Source organism: Thrips palmi, unplaced genomic scaffold, assembly GCF_012932325.1.
Source record: "Thrips palmi isolate BJ-2018 unplaced genomic scaffold, TpBJ-2018v1 HiC_scaffold_17, whole genome shotgun sequence".
In the NCBI taxonomy this organism is placed as follows: Eukaryota; Metazoa; Arthropoda; class Insecta; order Thysanoptera; family Thripidae; genus Thrips; species Thrips palmi.
The window spans coordinates 8793302-8815288 of record NW_023144626.1 but is presented as its reverse complement, the minus strand read 5'-3'; the positions used below and the strand labels follow the sequence as shown (position 1 = coordinate 8815288).

General features: G+C 41.2%; 6 protein-coding genes across 9 annotated transcripts; 4 read left to right on the top strand and 2 right to left on the bottom strand.

Annotated features, from left to right (window-relative positions):
• Positions 1 to 484: 484 nt before the first annotated feature.
• On the top strand, positions 485 to 2978 carry LOC117644129 (ras-related GTP-binding protein A). Its single transcript, XM_034383365.1, has 8 exons — positions 485 to 496; positions 765 to 864; positions 974 to 1040; positions 1122 to 1344; positions 1627 to 1722; positions 1867 to 2081; positions 2276 to 2391; positions 2481 to 2978. The coding sequence occupies exons 1-8, from the start codon at positions 485 to 487 to the stop codon at positions 2573 to 2575; spliced, it is 924 nt and encodes a 307-aa protein (XP_034239256.1). The 3' UTR covers positions 2576 to 2978.
• Positions 2979 to 3132: 154 nt separating this feature from the next.
• On the bottom strand, positions 3133 to 7861 carry LOC117644124 (ribosomal protein S6 kinase delta-1). Of its 3 annotated transcripts, none has more exons than XM_034383358.1 (15): positions 7640 to 7861; positions 7177 to 7334; positions 6994 to 7105; positions 6820 to 6917; positions 6638 to 6725; positions 6520 to 6562; positions 6019 to 6447; positions 5776 to 5924; positions 5537 to 5671; positions 5300 to 5433; positions 4415 to 5153; positions 4158 to 4339; positions 3875 to 4085; positions 3676 to 3771; positions 3133 to 3591 (listed from the first exon to the last, which is right to left on the bottom strand). In XM_034383358.1, exons 1-15 carry the CDS (start codon positions 7727 to 7729, stop codon positions 3466 to 3468), a joined length of 2790 nt encoding a protein of 929 aa, XP_034239249.1. In that variant the 5' UTR covers positions 7730 to 7861; the 3' UTR covers positions 3133 to 3465. The 3 variants fall into 3 exon arrangements, with proteins under 3 accessions (XP_034239249.1, XP_034239251.1, XP_034239250.1); XM_034383360.1 differs by having other exon boundaries at positions 5567 to 5671; XM_034383359.1 differs by having other exon boundaries at positions 6526 to 6562.
• Positions 7862 to 7888: 27 nt separating this feature from the next.
• On the top strand, positions 7889 to 9653 carry LOC117644127. The gene is made up of 7 exons (XM_034383364.1): positions 7889 to 8192; positions 8277 to 8437; positions 8517 to 8664; positions 8743 to 8879; positions 8960 to 9100; positions 9187 to 9347; positions 9440 to 9653. The coding sequence occupies exons 1-7, from the start codon at positions 8027 to 8029 to the stop codon at positions 9627 to 9629; spliced, it is 1104 nt and encodes a 367-aa protein (XP_034239255.1). The 5' UTR covers positions 7889 to 8026; the 3' UTR covers positions 9630 to 9653.
• A 143-nt stretch (positions 9654 to 9796) lies between these two features.
• On the top strand, positions 9797 to 15304 carry LOC117644125 (serendipity locus protein H-1-like). 2 transcript variants are annotated; one of them, XM_034383361.1, is made up of 16 exons: positions 9797 to 9998; positions 10907 to 10988; positions 11065 to 11161; positions 11235 to 11385; positions 11466 to 11569; positions 11642 to 11813; positions 11891 to 11994; positions 12078 to 12250; positions 12327 to 12435; positions 12542 to 12694; positions 12780 to 12890; positions 12980 to 13067; positions 13168 to 13778; positions 13856 to 13954; positions 14037 to 14096; positions 14181 to 15304. In XM_034383361.1, the coding sequence occupies exons 1-16, from the start codon at positions 9965 to 9967 to the stop codon at positions 14226 to 14228; spliced, it is 2196 nt and encodes a 731-aa protein (XP_034239252.1). In that variant the 5' UTR covers positions 9797 to 9964; the 3' UTR covers positions 14229 to 15304. The 2 variants fall into 2 exon arrangements, with proteins under 2 accessions (XP_034239252.1, XP_034239253.1); XM_034383362.1 differs by lacking the exon at positions 9797 to 9998 and adding an exon at positions 10069 to 10819.
• Positions 15253 to 19296, bottom strand: LOC117644126 (protein DDI1 homolog 2). The gene is made up of 7 exons (XM_034383363.1): positions 18503 to 19296; positions 18113 to 18301; positions 17783 to 18037; positions 17468 to 17700; positions 17208 to 17391; positions 17003 to 17100; positions 15253 to 16922 (listed from the first exon to the last, which is right to left on the bottom strand). Exons 1-7 carry the CDS (start codon positions 18747 to 18749, stop codon positions 16842 to 16844), a joined length of 1287 nt encoding a protein of 428 aa, XP_034239254.1. The 5' UTR covers positions 18750 to 19296; the 3' UTR covers positions 15253 to 16841.
• A 126-nt stretch (positions 19297 to 19422) lies between these two features.
• Positions 19423 to 21971, top strand: LOC117643291 (cytochrome P450 4C1-like). Its single transcript, XM_034382097.1, has 2 exons — positions 19423 to 20498; positions 21594 to 21971. Exons 1-2 carry the CDS (start codon positions 19446 to 19448, stop codon positions 21798 to 21800), a joined length of 1260 nt encoding a protein of 419 aa, XP_034237988.1. The 5' UTR covers positions 19423 to 19445; the 3' UTR covers positions 21801 to 21971.
• The last annotated feature ends 16 nt before the right edge of the window (positions 21972 to 21987 follow it).

Here is a 21987-nt window from a genome sequence, read left to right as displayed (position 1 = left end):
TTTTTATCTACCTGATTGTTTTTATATACATATAGTGTTGTTTACAGTGATTCGCGCTAGGGGGGTGGGGTTGAACTACCTTATAAAACATTAAAAGCATGATCTCCATGATTAAAGGTAGCAACTAAGGCTTTTGGATTTGGTAGCAACATGCTTAACCCCATAATAGCAAGCCTGGACGCCTGGGTCGGAGGCTGTGGCTTGAACCATTTTGGACCAATTTCACTAGATAAGTTGTCAAGGCACCTGCAGTTGCCGCCCCCCTCCCCTCCCTCCCCTTTTGAGCATTTCCCTCCCCCCTACCCTTTCCCCTTCCTTTCACTCGACATATGACGGATGACGACGTCTGGTCGTCTGGTGTGTCTGGAGCCTAATGTCAGTGCGTCGTTGATGACAAAGTCCGTCTGAATCATTTCAGTCAAGGTTTTTGGTTGATGGTCTACAGGTTTATCTTGACAAGTTTTCGTTTTTGGACGCTGTCATCATGAAGAAAAAGGTGCGTTGTTCCTAATTTTCGTAACATGTTTCGACTTCCCCTCCCGTTGTGCTTAATTTTGTACGTCGAGTATATTTGTTTTGCTGTAGTTACACTCATTTTTAACCGAGGTCACATAATTCTATGACATTATCTTTTAACACAGTCAATTTGGTATTTTGTTGTTTGAAGTGTGAGGTTAAGTTCTCTTACTGGGCGTTTCTTGTAAATGGACACCTTTGTGATCCATATTTACTTCTGCAAAGAAATTAATTTTACTCTATTGTAGGTTCTGCTCATGGGTAAGAGTGGGTCAGGAAAAACGAGCATGAGATCCATCATATTTGCCAACTACATTGCAAGGGACACTCGTCGACTTGGTGCCACAAGTAAGATAGTACCCTCACATGTTTTATGAACACCTTTTGTTCTATGCGATCAGATTTTAACAGCACTATACTTCCTCTTTTCTAACATTTTCTTCTTTCACATTTCTAGTTGATGTTGAACATTCTCATGTGCGATTTCTTGGCAACTTGGTCTTGAACTTGTGGGACTGTGGAGGGTAAGTAACTGATATTCTGTTAATTGATGTTATCTTTGATCCAGCTTAATACCAATAATACAAAATTATTTGTTCTTTCAGACAAGAGGCTTTTATGGAAAATTATTTCGCAAGTCAAAGAGATAACATTTTTCGCAATGTTGAGGTCTTGATCTATGTATTTGATGTAGAAAGTAGAGAATTGGACAAAGACATGCACTACTATCAGAGCTGTCTTGAAGCAATCTTGCAGTACTCTCCAGAGGCACGAGTCTTCTGTTTGATACACAAAATGGATCTCGTACAGGAGGATCAGAGAGACATGGTATATAACAAATAATTACCAAGTATTGTATCTACCGTATTTACTCAGTCATTAGATACCGCTAAGTATAAAACCCCCTATAAAGAGTGAAAAAGACAGATTAACTGTACAATTTGGTGTTGTTTTACTTTTGTTTGTGTCGTTAAGAAGTCCCTGGTTGTTTGATACACCTCCCTTTCAGGGAAAAAAATAGTGTTCTATTATTGGGCAAATACGGTATAAACAACAAAACATTTTGATAAAGAAGCAAACATACTGACTAAATAAGTATCCTCTCCTCAGATTTTCCATGAACGAGAAACAGATCTGAAACGTTTATCCAAGCCACTGGAGTGCACTTGTTTCCGTACCTCGATTTGGGATGAAACATTATATAGAGTAAGTTGTCTCAGTTCTCATTTTGCTATCAATATAAAAAAAAATGTCAATACACTATTGATTTAAGCAATCACAACAGGTCACTTCGATAAGAAATGTGTAACAAAGAGCGTTTTTTAACTTGTACCATTTAACTTATTTCAGGCATGGTCTTCCATTGTATACATGTTGATTCCAAATGTGAAGGAGCTTGAACAAAGTTTAAATCAGTTTGCGGGAATTATTGATGCTGATGAAGTTCTTCTCTTTGAAAAGGCTACTTTTCTAGTTATATCTCATTGTCAAAGGAGACCTCATAGAGATATGCATAGGTTTGAGAAGGTCTCCAACATTATAAAGCAGTTTAAGTTAAGTTGCAGGTATGGAATCATTTTTATACCTTTGTATTTTTTTCCCATTTGTTTTGGTGATTGCCTGTTACAGTTATGATTACTAGTTACAATGTTCTGAGGAGCTCCCTTGAGTCACTGCAATGACAGCAATACAGTTGCTTGGAAGTGGGACAAAGACCAACTGAAATCATATTTGTATTTGTGTGTATCTTTTTTTCTAGCAAATTGGCCGCTCAATTTCAAAGCATGGAGGTGCGGAATTCCAATTTTGCTGCTTTCATTGATGCTTTTACCACCAACACATATGTGATGGTTATTATGTCTGATCCTGCCATACGTAAGTTATTTTTGAAAATGTATGGAGTCTCTAAAAAATTTGCTACACATATTTGGCATCTACTGATTTTCTTTTTTTCATAATTACAGCTTCTGCTGCAACACTAATCAACATTCGTAATGCGAAAAAACATTTTGAGAAGTTGGAACGAGTGAGTCAGTCACATGGTGTTGGAGTCAAGTGATAAACTTGTAAATTTTTCACACAATTGAACTTTGACTTTCATATCACCATTTGTCAGTCTACTGGAACTAAAGCCAATTTCAAGAGTTAGTAGGCTCCGTGGTTGCTGAAAACGAAAAGTGATCGCCCCTTCGATAGTCTGAAGTATGATTCATATTTTAGTGTGCATTCCATGTATTACATGGCATTGCAGTATGCATATAAGGGAGTGTTGAGATTGTAAGTATCCAACCTGTCGGAGATTAATGTTGAAAATTTTATAAATGTTAGATTACATGGATGGAAGATGTAAAGACCTTCATTCCTGAGCTTCAACTTCTCTCCTCAGTTCGGAAAATAATTTGTAATGATTTATACTATGATGAAAGAAATATATTTTACAGCATTTTTATACAATTGCAAAATACTATTTTATTTTTTTTCATGATGCTGTGATTTTGTAAAATATTCTTATGAATGTGAATGACTTTTTCCAATAACATTTTATGTGTTACTGCGAGGGCATGATGTCCAGCGCATGTCGAATGGTTGCTAGATTAGGGCAAGGCCTGGCAAATGGAATGGCAAATGTCCACTTTTATTTTTTGTCACTCATCGGATACAAGTTTCAGTTGGCGAAGGTCTGACCTTTGTCGACAATGATCTTTCCCTGTTAACATAAGTATGCTAAATCAAAAGCGTTCTTACTTAATTTTCAAATATTTTTGAGCAGTGAAAAATATTTTTGAAAATAGTAAAATTGTATTTTTACATAGTTAATGGTTGGAATCAATATACACTTATATTCTGTATATATAACATAACATACAGTACCTTAACTAATACTACTGTGTGTTGTTTCCTTACAATCAGAGGACTGGACGGTTACTTAATTCACTTACTGGGCTGTTTCTACAGTGCTGCTGACATTAGAAGTACTTTATTCCACTCAATGTCTTTGAAAAATGGGTGAGACCTGAGCCTGGCTATACCATGAGGACCCACACCCAACCGTTTCTGTGCATCAAATTGAAGCAGCTGAAACAAACAATTAAACGTATTAAGAGAAAATGGTTGGTATGGAGCTTGCGAGAAGAAGATGGCTAGGTTGCCTATTCACACCTGACGCAGAAGGTTTGCTCCTTCTTCACACACAGAATTGGGAATGTGCAGAGTAGAATAACTGTGGAATCCGCCAGGGTGACAACTGTGCAGTGTCTGGAACCACATTATTTCATGGAAAAGAAGGTTAAAGAGGCCAGCCACAAAATTATTAAGTCACTTTCATTTTTTTTAAACGAGAATGCAAGTTATTGCTTACTTCTCCTGAAAGAAGGCAAAATAAAATGGCTCCGTAACTCCACCAATCAGCTGCAGTGGTTTTTGCTTGAATACTGCTCATCTCAGGAGCTGCATACAACTGTTCAACTGCTTCAGGATGGACAACTCGATCAACACAAACCCATTCACATTGGTAAGTCAGAACTAAGTTGAGACCCTCTCCAAGAAGCAAATTATCAGGCCGCAAGTCCCTAAAATGAAGATGAAAGTTATTTACAGCACACCAATACTGGGTGTTTAACAACATGTTCATTTCACATTACCCTATTATGACTCCCCAGTGATGGAGCGCATCCAAGGCTAGAATAAGTTGAGCTGCCCACAGTCTGACTGTATCGGTAGGCAGGCCTTGACAAGTACCTTGTTCCACACCAGAATCTACTCTATGTAAAGCCTCTCTGTCAAGGCTCTTAGATAAAGCTCTCGCTCTTCCTTCAAACATGTCCTGCAAATAAGTTTGACAGGATTATAACAAAAATATCAAATAGACTTTAAATGTTTAGTGGAAAATTGAGCTTACATCACAGCTGAAACGAATCCGACTTCGGGAATGACGGGAAGTAGATGGTCGCCGTTCTCTGCTGGCTGACCTATTATTCTCTCTGGAGCTTGAGGGTATTCTACGATTGCTTGTTAATTTGGGACTAGAGTTTCTCAAAGAACTATGTTCTACATCAATTTTACTCTTGTGACAACTGACTTGATTTCTTTCCCGATCTGAATCACTGAAAGTATTATCCAAAGTGAGAATTGTGGAGTGCAGCAGAGCTTTGGTTGCCTCTTCACTTTTAGACAAAGTACTGTTCACAGAGTTCAACAAATTCTGAGAATTCTTCAGGATATCCGAAGTCTCTGAGCTCACAGTAGTTTCTACTGGAATAGGAGTTGAATATTTGGTCTGTAGCACATCAGGTGCATCATGACTTTGATCGAGAATTGTATCCTCAGAACATGATGCCATTTCCTGTATGATAACATCTGGGATAACTCCATGGTTTATTGGCTCCATATTTCCGTCCTCAGTAGTTATTAAACCATTGGTTGCCTGATTCAAAGCAATCCCTAAGTGCTGATCACACAATTTATCACTGACAGGTTTCTCAGGAAGCTTTTCTCCATGCAATACAGCAGAGCATCGATTTTCTTGAGTGTTCTCTGCAGCACACCCATTTAGGAAATAAGCAAAATCGTGTCTTGAACTTTCAGGGTTGTGACGGGCTTCGAAGTATGGGGTAATATGATCCCACAAACAACCCCCTCTGAAAGGTGGGAAAAGAAATCACAGGGGCTTGATGAAAAACTGACAACTCAAGATCAACATACAACTCCACATTAATGCTAGATTTAGAGTAAAATAATATTAAAAAATATTTAAAACATGTCTAAAAAGAAAACAATTATGTACCTAGCTTGTTCTAATATTAAAAAGACAGCTCTTTCATTTTCCATGAAATTATGCAAGCGGCACATAAAGGGAACATTACGAGGTACACTAGATTTAGTCCTTCGGTCAACTGGGAATGAGGATTTATGAAGAACCTAAAAAAAAATTAGACCTTAGTTTAGTAATAATTAACACCATGCCTTAGCTTCCTTCACAAGAGCCAGCAATAAAATTAACATTATAATAATTATACAATACCTTAATAATGTAAGGAGTATTGTTGCTTACGTTCAATGCTAAAATTACTGATGAGACAACACCAAGGACTTTGTACAACTTTAAGTCTCCGACTGGAGCTTCAAGTGACTTAAAGTTTTTACTAGCATCCGTCTCCTGAACCAAAGAGCAACACGCGAAAGTTATGGATTAGTACCTTAAGTTGAGTTGTATTTTATTTATTTATTGATGAAAAGCTCATAAATAATGGAATAATTAACCTGAATTTGGGGTATGTCAGTTGTTTCAGGTATAGTTCTAGTTGTATTGTGACTTCGGTCAAGATGAGTATGATAAATCTGCTCAGCTCTAATCAGATATTGGGATGTCTTCCTTTGGACAAGTGATTTCATTTCATCCGAGGAGTCATCTAATTAAAATATGTACAGTAAAACAAATGAAACAGTATTTTTAAAAACAAGTCAATTCAAAAAATTTACATAAGGATGAAAGGGTTGCCCCACCTTCAACACCATTTAAAAGGCATGATATAGCAGCTTTGTATGAAGAAAAGGCAAGTTCAAAATTCGAATTTGATTCGTGTTGTACAGCCTGGCTTATATGGTATCCTGCATGGGTAATGTAGTCCATCATCAATAGCTCTGAAGAAGTCTCATTCTGGCGTGCCTCTATTTCGGCATCTTTAGGTTCTTGAGATGTTAATTTACAACTTAAGGATGTTTCTGGGCAGGACTGAGATTCACTACACTCTCCCTGCCCACTTTCAAGGTGAGGTACTTCTGCCTTAGGAGCTTCGTTAATGCTAGCACAACGACCAAGGATTAGACTATTAGTTCCTTCCACTATCTGAATTAGTTGGGGCTCTCTTGTATTATCTAAAGATACTTGGCTCTGTTCATCTTGATGAGGTGTCATAATAGGCAAGGAGTGATCTGAAATGAAATTAACAGCAAAACAATTGGTAAGTGCTGATCAAGTGCTATTAATATTTCACAAGCACTTACCCTTACCATGACCACTGTCACTTCTTGCTCTGGATGATTCATCCTGGTTGTGATTCGGTAAAAAAATCAGTATCAATAAGTATCAACAAAAGGGCTGCATTAACAATGAAAAGCATACCATGGAAGGGGAGCCAATAATGCTGTTCACAGAATCAGAATCTGTTAAGGTAGAGCGACTTGAACTCCGAGACAAGGCATTATCACTTCTGAAATATTTTAAGAAGAAGTAAAATTAAAGATGCTGTAGGCTGAATAATGGTAGTTAATTAGTTTACAGTGTGGAATATTATCAGGCCTTACTCTCTCAAAGCACTTGGTACCAAGGGTGATGGTAATGGCAACTGATTTTCATGACTGCAACTTTGGATTTCTCCTGATAGTGTTTCATTTTGACTAAGCTGTTATCAGGAAAAAACACCAGAGAAGAATCAGTACCAATCTTGTCATTCAAAGCACCCTTACTAATGGACCTACCTCAAAAAATTTGACACATGACTGGCTTGTAAAAAGAGGTGGATATTTTGCAACAAAGTCAAGTAAGGTTTGTGCTGCGAGACGTCGGTCTTCAATAACATCCATTTCAAACCTGACAACATGAAATAATGAAAAACAGAAGTTTGTTTTAACATGAAGGACACACATGGCCTTCGATCTTACCTTCCAAAGAGGCAGGGCTTACTAAATGGAGGAAACTCATCTTTAAGATATAATTTCTCATGACGAGACTTCAATTCTTTGTAAAGCTTCTGAAATTCTTTAAAACGTTTCCAGACGACAACTTCGGTTTTGGCTTCAGGACAGTTTCGAGGGTAAACCTAAACAAGGAGATTAACATTTGGCCCTTAATATTCTTTGGCTGGGCAACAAAGTAGTCTGATAAGAATTATTAGACAGTAAAATTAATGCTGTGGTATTTTTGAAAAGTAGTTGCTCGTCACAGACAATGAAAATTGAACAACGGTATTTGAAGAATGCAACAGATTATCCAGAACATATAGTGGTAAGGTGAATAGAACATAGTAAGAGCCTTAAAACTGATTTATCTAAGAACTGTGACAGCCAAGTGAAACGTGGTAAATCCATAGTTGAGGAGGATTTGTAATTAGAGTGTAAATCATACCGTAGAAGTGACTTTGTACACAGTGAATCCTTTGGTATGTCGCCGGGGATTCGTAACACTAAAAAACCTCGTCCACTGATCAGCCATCATTCAACGTAGAGGAGTTCCGATCATAGGATCAAAATTCCTTCCAACATTTCTTCTTTTGACTTCGCCATCGGCGACAGTAAGAGGCGTTTACAGACAAACCGAAAACAATATTGAGCAGACGACGGGTGGATCGCAAGCAGAAAACAAAAGAAAACCAAGGCTACACCGAAAACTATGAGAAATTTGCCATATATGACAATTTAGGAAGCCGTAAACCGCGTGTATTTGTTGTTGTATGTCAACAACAAACTTTATTCAGTTATTTGAAGATTTCGAACTTCGAACATTGCCATTACGATGCACGCTCTTCCACGTTGGAAGGATTCCTGTATGAAACTTCTGAAATGGAAGTCTGGCGTTACGTACTTCGGTGGCCAAGGCAGTCAACCCGTCCATAGATTTGTTATTCCTTTGCACGAAGTTTATCTGAAGATGATCTCTCTTGTTGGGGAAGAAACCACAAGTATGATTTTGAAGAACATGTTCCCGCAGCTTTATTCGTTTCTAATATTTCCTTTATGATTTCATAATGTTTATCTTTCAACAGGTTTGTTGTGTAATTTTATAAAAGATCACGTATGCCATAGTGATAGCCCAGTCATGATTATGCGCGCTAGGGATGGCCTTCTCGCAAAACAATTACTCAATGAAAATGTACCTTATCTCTATCTATTTGAGAAGAGAAAAAACTTCAAATCAGAATTGGGAGTAAGTACTTGCGTTTTAAAAATGTGGGTCACAAACAATTTCAATTTTATCTTAACACTAATCAAATTTTGTTCCTTAGGAATTAACCAAACGGTTTCCAGGAAGATGTGTTGTGTATTCCAGAACGTTTAATGATGTATTTTTTGAAAATAGTCATATACCTGCATTTAATAGTCCCTATATAAGGACAAGCCTCCCGTTCAAAGTTAAGAAAAGTTGGAAAGATGGTATGTTTTCAGCATTCTTTTTTAAGGCCTTGTCTAAACCTTGTTGTTATCCAAATCCTAATATTTTGGTATTCATAGATCCTTCAATTAATGTTATTGGGTCTCATACTAATGGAAAAGTATTGATAGTTGCCTTGATCCACCTTGCCAAAAATATGATGTACTTTGGAATGGGTAGGCCTCAATTTTTTCTTACCTTCCCGAAAGTGCATTGGGTAAGTATGTACAAACTGTAAAAAAAATTTCCCTATGCCTAATTGTCCTATTTTTCTATGATCAATGTTGTCAACTTCAGGATAAGATTTTAATGGACCCCAGAACAGCATCTTATCAGGAATATCAAATGGCAGGGCTCCTGTTTCCTGATTATTTTGACTTTGAGGTATTGGGTAGTATTCCTCCGCCAGTCAGTTACTGTACTGGACCAGTGTTGACTGTAAGTACGCAATCTTCCTACTTTGATTTTTCAATCATGAACATATAATGGACACCGTTTAGAATTTGGTTCTCTCTTCCCCATAGAGGAATACTGTTTCAAAGGAAGAGTTTGTTACTGTAAGAATTGCACCTTCCAAGGAGCTTGAGGATCTTTCCGATGCTAAGGTTCTTGAAGAATATTTATTTTTTGGAACACAAACAATGAATGGTAAAGCTAAGCATAACATCGTCATCCAAGCGTTGGAGTGAGTACATTTCAAAGCACAAACTAGAACTAGACTAGAAACTTATTGATTCTGCAGCAAATTGTTCTTATTGTGAAATGTTTTATTTACAGGAAATTTGCACCTGACAGTGGCATGGAACTCGTAGCCAATGGGGTAAATTGCTTTACTAAATTTAGTGATCTTTCTCCTCCCGAGGCATTACGGATATTTAAAATATGGAGGTCTTCCCCTAAATATTTGACATCACTCTTCATGCGAGAATATGATGAATATATGTTATATAATAATGTTAATGAATAAAAGAAAACTTAATTATCTTTTTCATTTTTGTTTTGTTTTTTCTGCCCATCAGAGGGTTTATTTTATGCTTAAACATTCTGTCGCCGAAGTTGCCGTTGAGGGTGAGGTGGGGGCTTCCCCCCCTCCCCTCCACCTCCCCTGTCCGTTCCCCCCCTCCCCCTCACGCCCTCCCCTTCTCAGTTTCCCCGTGATGACCCATCACAGGCGAAAAGCTTTCCCCCGCGTCCCAATAATCGCTCTGCCCCATATTTCCTCAGCCTCTGGGCTAGCTCTGGCTTTCCTATAGTTTTAAATTTAGGCAGGCATCTAGTAATGCAGTTCTAAAAACTGGCGAGATGATGGAAGCCGCAGAGCTCGCGCAATACGGTGGTAAGTACGCGTTTCTTTCGGAATTTGCTGTGGGACTTCTCTTGTCACGATCGTCTTGTGTTCTTTGTGCAGAAGACTGGCGACTGAGTGTCTTTTGTTTTGACTGAAATCAAAATGATAACATTTACGCGTTTTAACCCAAATGACGATTAGTAATTCGATAAAGAGACCTTCTTAGGATTCATTATTTCCCTACGTTGAGAGGCATAACCTATGTGTTACCTTTAGGCCCCTTACTTGTTCACCTTGAGATGATGCCACCTAACGTCCACGTCCGAAATTCGAAACGCAGCCCAAGTTTCAATATATATTGTATTGAAATTAAGCTGTCATTTTTTCGATATCGCACGTATTATATGAAACTGCAGAGTGGCGGTACTTTTTTGAAAGTTGCGCCTAACCTTAAGGGAGTGGCTGCGACGCTCGGCAAGTCGTTAGTCTTCACTGACACATAAGATGAATTGGAAACAAACATTAATGCACAATCCCAAACATTTCATATTTTCGTAATCCAAGGCTCTCACCACTACTTAACATCAATTTTTTTCTCTCCCTGCTTTGAAGATAAATTTTGTCGTTTTTCTAAGTTTGTAAAATTCAAAGGTCATTTTTGAACCCTATTTCATGGTTGTCTCATTACTTACAAGTATAAAAATCTAACAATATTTATCTTTAAAAACAAAAGAAATTGCTATTTATATGAAGGCAAGTTCTCCAAATTTTTCTTTCCATTATCATGGAGGTTATGCCCCCAATAACATCACTACGCTAACAGAAGACGTTGAGAATGTAACACAGCTCTGGCTCAGAATTCTTTCCTGGTGTGTTCTCCCTCGAAATTAGAATGTTCCAACTGGCTTTGAAGCTGAGTTCATGCTAGTTTCTATGTATTTTATTCTCTGATGCAGATGGAAATGCTGATCAAACTGAATCGGAGGTCTTAGAAGACATCACTGCAGACAAGATCATGGATGGCACTTCTGATACTGGGTAATTCTCATTGTGTCTGGCTTATTCTTAATTATTTGAAAGCATTTTGTAACCTATATTTTTTTGTTTGGTTCAGTTACAGCATTGATTTTGAAAAGCAAGAACTCCTAAATGGTGAGGAAGTTGTTATGGAAGGCCTCGAAAGTTTGAGTGATTGTACTGAAGGAATGGAGGTATGCTGGAATTTTCTAAGCTTATTCTATGTGATGTGATGTATTTGAAACTGACTCAGATATTTCCTTGCAGGTCATTCAATGCGAAGATGTAGAATCAGGTCTGTCAGATGTAGATCCAAGGCACCGTAAAGTTGACAAAGATGATCCTCGAAGTAGGTTGCATTACATTAAGTATTTGAAGAAAGAAGGCAAGCCCATGAAGATGTGGGAGTGTGGAATATGTGAGCAACCATTATTTGCTGTAGTATATTCAGTTGGGCTCCTTGAAGTTTTGAACTGAGGTCGTTTTTTGTTTATTTAGGTGGCAAGGAGTTTCGTCACCAGTATACTTTAATGAGGCACTTGCCCACTCATACTGATGAGAGAAATTACAAATGTGATGATTGTGGTAAAGCGTTTAGACAGGTGAGTCGATTATTTCTGCATATAACCACTTTTACATCATATATTGACATTTCCATATATGTTTATATTTAGATGAGTACTCTATCTCAACATCGAGCTATACATAGTGATGCTCGTCCATATGTGTGCGAGTGCTGCAAAAAGACGTTTAATAGAGTTTCTACTTTAATATCACACCGTAAAACCCATTCTGATATGAAACCACACAAGTGTCCTGTATGTTTTAAAGGTTTCCACCAAAAAGGTATGCTTAATTAAACAAAACATGGACTACTTCCAATTTGTGTATATCATGTATTAATTTTCATTCATTTATTTAAGGTAATTTGCGTAATCATGTATTTACTCATACCAATGAAAGACCATACAAGTGTGAGATTTGTGAGAAAGGTTTCAACCAGATGTCCAATTTAGTCTGTCATAAGGTAAGCTGTATTTGGTTTTATTCCCATAACACTTTCCTGTATTGCAACATCTTCTCTTCAGCAATTAGTTTGTAAAATTACAGGCACATGTACACGGAGACAGATCGAGACATGTTTGCAATTTATGTGGAAGTGAATTTTTAAGACGATATGCTTTGCGGCTTCATCAAGAGTACAACCATGGGATTGTTTATCAAAATAGTGATAGACCTGTATCCAAGAAAAGTCAAGAAGTATCCCACGGCAGGAAATCTGAGTAAGTATTCATACTCAAAATCTTATTTCATTACCTCACTCAATTCTGGATGCTAGTAAATTTTCTCTGATTCTAGTGGAAATGTTTCTTCTCAAAAAAATCAACGGGGCCTTAATATTATGAAGAGTTCTTCTCAGGCAGTGAGAGGGAAACAAGCAGCAAAAACCTTATCACCAGAAACAAAGGTATATGTAACAACAAATTGTTGGTGCTGGTGCTCTACTATGTATAAGATCCCTGAGCTAAATTCACACTGTAATTCTTGCTGTGTTTCCATTTGTTTACCATCAGGCTGCTACTTCATCTGAAGTGCTAATTGATCCAATTGAAACAAAGGCTATGAAGAATGCTAAAGACTCTGGACAGAACACATTTGCTCTCTTCAAACCAGCCAAAGGTATTCCTGTACTGGTGAAGGTATTGCCAGCACCAAATAATAAACAGGTAATCTTTGATGGGTTCTATGTTCATTGTTGGATTAATTTTAGAGGGAGCATTTTAAACCAATGCTGCTTTTTCTGTTTTCAAGATGCTTGTTCCGGCAACTGTTGAAGATCTCAAATCAGCTGGGAAAATTACTGTCTCTCCCAACTATGACCCAGCAAGTAATGGCAGCCCCATTAAAGCTGTGCAAATCAAGGTAATAACTGATTTACTTGTTGACAAATCTTATGCCACTCATATTCTTTTTTCATTTCCATATTTTTCTGAACCACTAACCTTCTCCAGGTTCCTGTTGTGGCAACTGTCATCCAACGAGTTGGAGAAAATGGGCAGCTGACTATAAGCGTTGAAAGTCCTGGTCCTGAGCAGTCAGGTACAAATCAATTTGCCATGAATTGTTTTTTTAATCATTTAACTTTTTTCTGCTTTTGTAACAATTTTTGTAATTTTATTTTTCTATCCTTTTGAAATAGAAACACCTCCCGATGAAGATGGCATCTTGGGACCTGTGTCAGATGATGGAATGACTGAAGGAGATGCTGAGATGGAAGCTGATGAACAAGCTGCAGTAAACACTAAGCTTGATCTTGAAGCTGATGATGATGGTGACGAGGACGATGATGACGCTGCCGACGTCGATGCCGATGCTCAAGTCGATATCGGGCCCGACCTGAACAGGGAGCCTGGAATGGAGACAGACAAGATCAAAACTGAGCCTGATATGATTGAAAGCAACATGATGCACTATGTAGATGAAGACGGAACTCTTATAGCATTAGATGGCAGTGAAGCCTCTCAAATACACTATGTCCAAGATGATGGAACTCTAATTGCAGCCCAACCAACTGTTATTGTGCAACCTGGTGCAGCTTCAGAAAGTGGAAATGAACTCCACCAATCAGAGTTTGTGGTTGGTGAACATGAATCAGGGATTTTGCAAATGGAAACAGCAGATGGGGAAGTCCAGCTTGTGAGAGCTACTGGTGATGGTACCTATGAGCTTATTTCAGAAGAGGAAGCTGCACTGTTTTTGCAAAATCAAGCACATACTATTGAAATTCTTGAAGATAATTCTGATGTCCAAGTAAGAAATATCATGAAGTGACATAAGTAGCAAATAAATTAAGAAGAGTATTGACCATTTGTTTCTTTTCTATTTAGCTTCAGCAAATGCTTGAAGAAGGAGATGATGGGGAAATTTTGGTGAACCAAAATCAACTTTCTGCATTTGTAAATGCTATTCGCTCAGCTGGTTATGAGGCAAGTAGCTAGAAGTATCAATGAATATTTAAAGTGGTTCCTGCGGAAATGTGTGATAAAAAGATTCTCTCTTCTTTTTCAGGTTATGCCAGGTGAAGCAGAAGACTTGGAGACTGACTCTAATGAGTTAACAGCTGTAAAGGTGTGTACTCGTACAAGTCCTCACAATAATTCTTAAAGCTTCATTTCTGTGTTAATGGCCTTTTTTTTTTAAACTGTGTTACAGAGTGAACCAGTTCACTTGGATTTGGAGGATGAGGCAGACTATATGTAAAATGCTTACTCTATGTGATACCTACCGCAGTATAACCCAAATTTTTCACATACTCTCTTCTTGCTATTGAATTACAGAATGCCATTGCTAAATCATCTTTAACCTACTGTTCGGGAGCATTCTTTATTGAATGTTTCGATTACTTTAAGGTCTCATTCATGACTTAAATTTCCAGCAATTATTATTGCTCTCAATTATTTTTGACATTGTAGTAATAGCAGGATTATTTTCCCGCCTCTCATTTGTTTTACTCTGATGCATGTTAAATTTGTGTATGTCCTGCAGCAGTCTAAGCTCTTTCATTTACTTGAAACATCCTCTTGCAAAGTTATGTTACTACTAATACCTGAACTCTGTGGGCTCCCTTATAGCTACTTCTGATTTGCTTGAATTGAATTGTAGCCCCAGGGGAGGGGAGGGGATTGGGGGGAGGTTGGCCAATTATTTTTTTCTTTGTTCACTTACCTGCCTGTAAGTGGCCTTTTCCCACCCTTTAATTGTTTTGTTGGAACATTGGTCACCTTTGTTGCACTCTTTCACATGATTATTGAGTTAGCAATATATTGAAGAGTTTTTATCTGATCACAGTGTTCTAATTGGTTGGTCTATTGTAGCTCAGTGACTGATGAGAGTGGTCTATTGTTATTGCAAGTCCTGGTATGCAAAAATTGCATACTTGAGTTTTGGGAACAATGCTGTTCTGCTTTAATTTTGATTGTAACATTCTATGTTAGATTTATTATTTATATTTGTATGACTGTGAAACATTTGCAGTAACACTGTTTCTCTGGTAAAATATTATAATTCTAGTCAAAAGTGTGTCAGTACTGTCCTTTTAATTTTATATGGCTTTCAATACACAAGGTCTTATAGGGGCATAGAACATTGTTAGGTATTTTCAGATGCTGCACTCAGCTTTGGCATCATTTAAATTTACCCTGGAATAATACAGCCAATGAAATGAGAAAGTGTGCAGCTCTAAAGGGAGAAAGAACTGAAATGATAGCTAAGTAACGGTCTAATATTATAGTACTTCTTTAATGTATATCTTATAGAGAAACAAAAGTTGACAAGTGTCTACAGTATTCTGTTGATTTCACAGCCTGTGAATCCCACTCAAATACCTATGTAAACTTTGATACAAAATCTTTTTTTCTTTTTTCAAAGCACAGAGTACTTACATTTTATTCATAAGACACACACACAAGAAAACTCATAAGTACTAAGAACTCAGGATGCAAAATCACACATCAGCTGATTCATGATATGCAAAGTAATAAACCACATAAATATAACAAGGTAATAAATATAGTTCCCATTTCATCCATAAATTCACAATACCATTGAACTATTGACCAAAGCCTGAAGTGGTGGACAGGGTAATCCATTTACTCATTTCTAGACAATTTTATGCTTTTGGGAGTCAGGCCCTGAGTTCCCATTTGTGGAAATAAGGATTAGATTTTGAGTGCCAAGTTGTCTTCCATGGAGGAAACGCAACACGCCCGACCCGACGCCCGTTTTCCTTGTGCAACAGAAAAATTAACACATCACTTCTTACACCAGCTCCTGCAATAAATTGATTCCCCTGCAAAAAGTTTTTTTAAAATTTATTTCCTTCTTGCCAGTAATAGCTGCACTGACATTTTCAGTTTCTCATAACTTGAATCATAGTTCACCAATAAGTTTGATGAGATAAAGGCTCCATTCCAGACCCTTTCACTTGTTTGCTAAAGTACATGCTCTGTAGGATTACAGTCTTATAGCTATTTACCTGCAGGATTTCTCGTCTTTGCTTATAATTGCCCCCCTCCCCTCCTTAAAAAAGAGAAAAGAAATACAACAAAACAACACTGATCCTTGTAAAAATAGTGCATGGATAGCATAAAAATGAGACCTGGGATTGCTTCTATGAAAACCTTGAGGTAGAGCCAGGCGTTTTTATTTAATCATACTTTTTTTGCCAAGTTATTGCTTTAAAATCTAAGGTCTTATCCCAAAATTACCCCCTCCCCCTATGCTTAGTTAACTCAATAGTTCATCAGCAAGATTTACAGGTTTGAATTCAATAAAAATATTTGAATTAAAACATAAACAAAATTAGACACAATGTAACAAGAAAATATAGAACATTTCCACAATGTTTCCTGAAAATACATAGATGGAAAGGTACACACAGATTTTTGTTCAAACAGAGAATGTTGCACTGTCTCATATTCTCTCACCAAGTAATCGTAATGGGGTATGAATGGCCCAGATTCAAATATCGTAAGCAATATGTTTACTCAAATTTAATAGCATAACAAAGTGGTATGTTAGATTTAGACTGTGTCTGTCAAAAGTCAAGCAGCAAATGTTAGTTGTTTTGTTACAAATCTTGTTTCATAATCATCTTTGGTTAAATACGCGACAGATACAAAAAAAAACGACTAAAAACATTTAAGTCACTTCTAAATTTGCATTTTAGAAATTTAGTAAAATTATGGTTCTTACCATAGTTGAACCTAAAACAAGTCACACATTCACATTGTTCTTTCATCTTCAAGATAAAATAAACCTCACATAGTATTCCTATTAATATATTCCTTTGAGCATATTTCTTTAAACAAAGCATTAATATTGCAAAGACTTTGCCAAGAGAGCGGCAACAGCAGTAGTTTTGTCACCGTGACAATTGCGTAACTCAAGAATAACCTGCCAAGAAAAAAGAAAAATGGGGTCAAATAAGGACATTTTTTAAAGAGAAAAAACATTTAAGAGACCATTAAACTTACATCTTCTCTTGGAAATCCCATTGCCACTAACTCATCCACAGCACTTTCATCAAAAATGTCATTATTCACTCGTGTTATAGGTCCTGAACTACTGGCACCTGACAAGGATTTAAGAAATTGGCAACAATTAAAATTTGATATTACCTGGGCTGATATTATAATCAAGGATAGTAAGGTATTGAGTTTACAAGAGTATTCTACATACCTTCAGCTTCACTTCGACTATCAGCTAAAGCCTTATCCATTTCCATTTTCTCAACTTGTCGAGCGGCATCCTCTGGATTACCAGAGAGACGGGCACACTCTGGTAGCTCATTTTCAGGTAAGAACCTTGTTTCTGTGCCAGTGGTACCAATGCGAAGAATATTTGCCTTTAAGTCTAAGACACACTGAAAAAAAAATTTAGACAGCTACAGTATGGGTTTTAAATGAAATTACATTAACTAGACACTAAAAGGAAATTACCTCATGCCTTCGAAGCATATCTAGGCCTAAGAGCATATCCATTGGCTGATCTTGAAGTACAGAGAAAGAAGTTGTAAGGTGGTCGTTTTCTATTTGAATTTGCATCATATGTATCCGACCTATAATGCGTTGCTCTCCAACACCTTTTGCAATACCTGACCAGCGAGTGTCTACAAGACGCATGATATGGCATCGTTCTGCACATGCACTCGACATAATGGTGGCTTGAGCTCCTGCAAGTAAATGAGACAGTTTATTTAGGTGAATGATTTTCTTGTCTTGCAAATAGAGGAAAAAGTTCATTTAAATACAAACCAGAGTCCACAAAAGCTTTAACTGGATGTCCGTTCACACGGCAATTAATATACAACATTACAACACTACCAAAAGTCTCTGGATTGTATTCAATAGCAGCCTCCATATTTGCTTCAATGTTTTTCCGCTTAATTTCTTCAGCAATTAATCTTTGAGCCTCAGCATCAAATGGATTTGCTGCCATCATCCGGCGGTATTTTTCCTGTTGTTCTCTTCTTGCGGCCATCTGCTCTTGCAGCACAGCAGTAAATGACTCTGAAAGTAGTAGACAAAGATCAAGTACAACTCAAACAGGTGTCCTCCTCATACTGTTGATGACAAACCACATACCCATATTTCCAGAGGCGAGGGCATCTGCAAGTCTTGGGTTGTTTTGTTTCAAGAGGGCCAACTGCTCAGGGTGAGAGAGCAGCATTTGCTTTATGGCATTGGGATCTTCATCTGATCTAGGTCTGCTTGAAGAGTTAGACGTACCAGGAACTTGAATGGAACTAAAATCCATTGCAGGAAGAGGCGCAGCTGAAAATAAATTGCACAGGTAAAAAACGTTTAGAAACTTCAAAAATTCAAATGATGTGATTTAAAATGCATGGTGCACTTAAGGAAACTGGAAGACAATGGTCAAAATATAAGGCTGATATCTCGTAATTTTGGGCCAAGAAAAACATTGTTGTCAACAAAAAGCTTCTTACAATTCGAGGTTAGGGTCAACAAACATACCTCTTTGCACAGCTTGTCCTCGCTGCTGCATGTGCTGAAGGACCACAATGTCCCCATCCTGGACACCGTGTTCCTTTAGGGATTTCTTATCGTCCATTAAAGGTCGCCCATTGAATGCTATATTGATTTCCGAGGCCGGGAACCCGGTTTCTACCTCACAGAACGCTTTAAAGTTTTCCAGTTCCAAATCTTCGCTCACATCCAGAACGAACAGATCGTCCGACAATGTAGTAACAGTCACTTTCATTTTGCTAAAAGTACTCAGCAATCCCGAAAGTAACGATACCAAAACGGTCTACGGCGTCCAGATACTTGCAACTTCACCACTTCACATACACAACTCCGCCATGACAGGCAGACAACAAGAAGCGGTAAGCGGTCGCGTCCGAAGTCGCCTTCGACCAAAGAGAGGTTGGATGGTCGTTGGCCCCGGTGGGCCGCTGGCAACGCACTTGCGCTCTTTTGGGAAGCAGCCAAAAGAGAAAGAAAGGGCGGGGCTGGTGCGGCTGCGGCCTGAGGAGAGGTGAGAGGGGTTGCTGGGTTGCTGTTGCTGTCTCGGTCTGCCACCCCATCCGCCCATCCGACGAACGAACGAATGCTCATTTAATGCGGTGTCGAAAAGATATTTACTACTGCGGCACTTGAATGTAGTGATGGTTAAATGAGTGACAAATATGAGAGGCTGAGTGATCCCTAGAACCGTAGAACGTCATGGCGCTAGGGCGACACTTGCTCTCTACCGCCACCGCAGTGACACGGCGGATGACACCCCCGCCCGTTGGACGCTGCTCGCCCTGCTCGCGCGATGCAGCGCGATGTCGCTGCGCTGCTGCGGTGCGATGCTCCTGGAGGCTGGCCGGGCCGTCGCCACGTCGCCGCGTCGCCGTCACCCCGACCCTCATTCCTCGCGACACCTCGCGGCGCTCCAGTCAAGGGACCCAGGATGCTGCCCTCGTTGCTGTGGTGGGCGCGTTGTCTCGGGGCGCCCCTGCTGCTGCTGGCGAGCTCTGCGCTGGCGGTGTACGCCCTGACCGCCCTGGGCCGCCTCGTGGCCCACCTCGCCCACATGCGTGCCGCCACGCGCGACATCCCTGGTCCTCGCGTGGAGCACATCGTGCGGCTCATCAGGGCGCGCCGGTCGCCGAGGCTCATCTCCGACCTGTTCCACGACGTGGCCCGCGAGTTCACCACCATCTTCAAGTTCTGGACCGGCCCCACGCTCAACGTCATCCTGCTGCGCGCCGACGACATCGAGTGCGTCATGACGGACAAGCGGGTGACGCGCAAGTCGAAGGCGTACGACTTCCTGGGCTCCCTCATGGGCGAGGGCCTGCTGCACCTGAGCGGCGAGCCCTGGCGGCGGCGACGGCGCATCGTGGAGCCCTGCTTCCGACCCGAAGTGCTGCGCGGCTTCCCGGCAGTCTTCCACGACCGCGCGCTCGTCCTGGTGGAGCACCTGCGGCCGGCCGCGCTCTCCGGGGAGGTGGTGGACGTGGGCCCGCTGCTGGGGCAGGCCGTCACGGACATGGTGTGCCACACCGTGATGGCGGCCGACGTGGACACGCGCGCCATGGAGCAGGAGGGGCTGTCCCGCGCGCTGGGCAACGGCTTCGCCATCATCCTGTACCGCGTGTTCAACCCGTGGTTCATGTCCGACTCGCTGTTCCGCCTGTCGGCCTTCTACAAGTACTACAAGCAGTACATGAACCTGTTCGACGACTTCACGATGCGGCTGCTGGCCGCCAAGCGCAGAGAGCGCCAGCGCCTCCCGGCCCACACTCTGACCGACAAGCCGACCCTCGGCGTCCCCAGGAGGCGCTCCGCCTTCCTCGACGTCATGCTGGACACGACGGAGGCCGCACCCTTGAGCGACGCCGAGCTCATGGACGAGGCCAAGACCCTCATCACCGCGGCCACGGGGGGCTCGACGGACGCGGTCGGCTTCGTGCTGCTCTGCATCGCCCTGCGCCAGGACGTGCAGGATAGGATCGTGCAGGTAAGCTGTGTGCGTGGTCGGGAGGGGGGGGGGAGCCCATGTGGGTGACATCGAAATGTTTCTTGCCGCCGTTCCACTGGAAAAAGGAAGTTCTTAAGAGAAATCCGGGGCTTCCCAATTTGTAAACTCAACCTGGTCTATTTCGTGTCCGGGTCATTGCACCGCTGTTGCGCTGAAGAAAATGAGCGATGACGCGACACTACAGCCTCCTTCTGTCTCCCTTTTCACTCGCCGGGCTCCAACTGGTGTTGTATCTCCTCAAAATTGCAGCCGAAACGGCAAGTCACAGGCACCACCGTAAGCGGCGCCACTAAAAGCGTGCCAATCTGGACCAGGGCAGACCGGGGAAGACCGGGGAAGACATGGCGAGCGAGCAAGGCTCTCGGCAGCCCGGCCGAGGGTGCGCATTCATAGGCACACGGTAAAAACAATTCTTAGTTTTTATTTTGGGCCAAAATCGCCTGGAAATGTGATTTAGGTGAGATCTAGGCCTCTAAGGAGAGCGTCTTCTAAAAAAGAAAGGTTTACGTCTTCCTAGATTTTCCAAAATGTTACTTTATTCAAACGTGTCTCGCCTCGTGCACCGCCATCCATCGCCCATCCCGGAATCATCCGAGACCGTAGCTAGCTCATAACACGATGCAGTAAGTCACACTCAGTCCGCCTGCAGGCAGATTCCCAACAGCGTGTCGCGCTGTTGCTCGGTCTCTCTCGCGCCGACACGGGACGCCCCAAGAGTGCGAGAGAGATGGAGCGACGATGTGCGGAATCGGTGCGCTGGAGGTGATGGTTTTAGCTCATAACGCCGTGTTAACGACGCGTGGGCGCGCGTGGGGTAAGGGGCAGGGGAGGTAAGTGCAGGCTCAGGCAGCGAGATCTATCACGGACAAACACGACACTGCCAGGCCTGCCAGGCGAGACGCCGTGGAGCACTTCGAGAGCAACGACACGACACATGCAGCGCGAGCGAGCTTCGGCTGATCAGCGGCGAGGCTCCCGGACGCAATGGCGGCAAGCGGTGGGGTGAGGGCGACGCGGCCTTCCATTGAGCCACCTTTGGCGCCCCGTGTCCATGGCGCCCATGATTGCCTCCAGGAGCTGAGCGACGTGTTCGGCGAGGACGTGCATCGCGTCGCCACCGTGGACGACCTGCGCCACCTGGACTACCTGGAGAGGGTCATCAAGGAGACCCTGAGGATGTTCCCGTCCATCCCGCAGTTCGGCCGCTCCATCTCCCAGGACATGACCCTGCCGTCGGGCTACACGGTAAGGACGGGCCGCCAGTTGTGGTCTAGCCCGTAATGGTAATGGCAATGGGTGCCTAGGCCTTCCCGCCACGCGCTCACGCGCGCGGGTTGCCTACGCACGACTTCGCAGGCGGCAGTGGCAGGTTGTAGGCAGCAGGTAGCGTTGTTAGCCGACGATGTTGGCCTGGGATCGAGGAGTACGAATCCCTGATTGTTCAAAACTGTCCCAGAGAAAGAGTTTT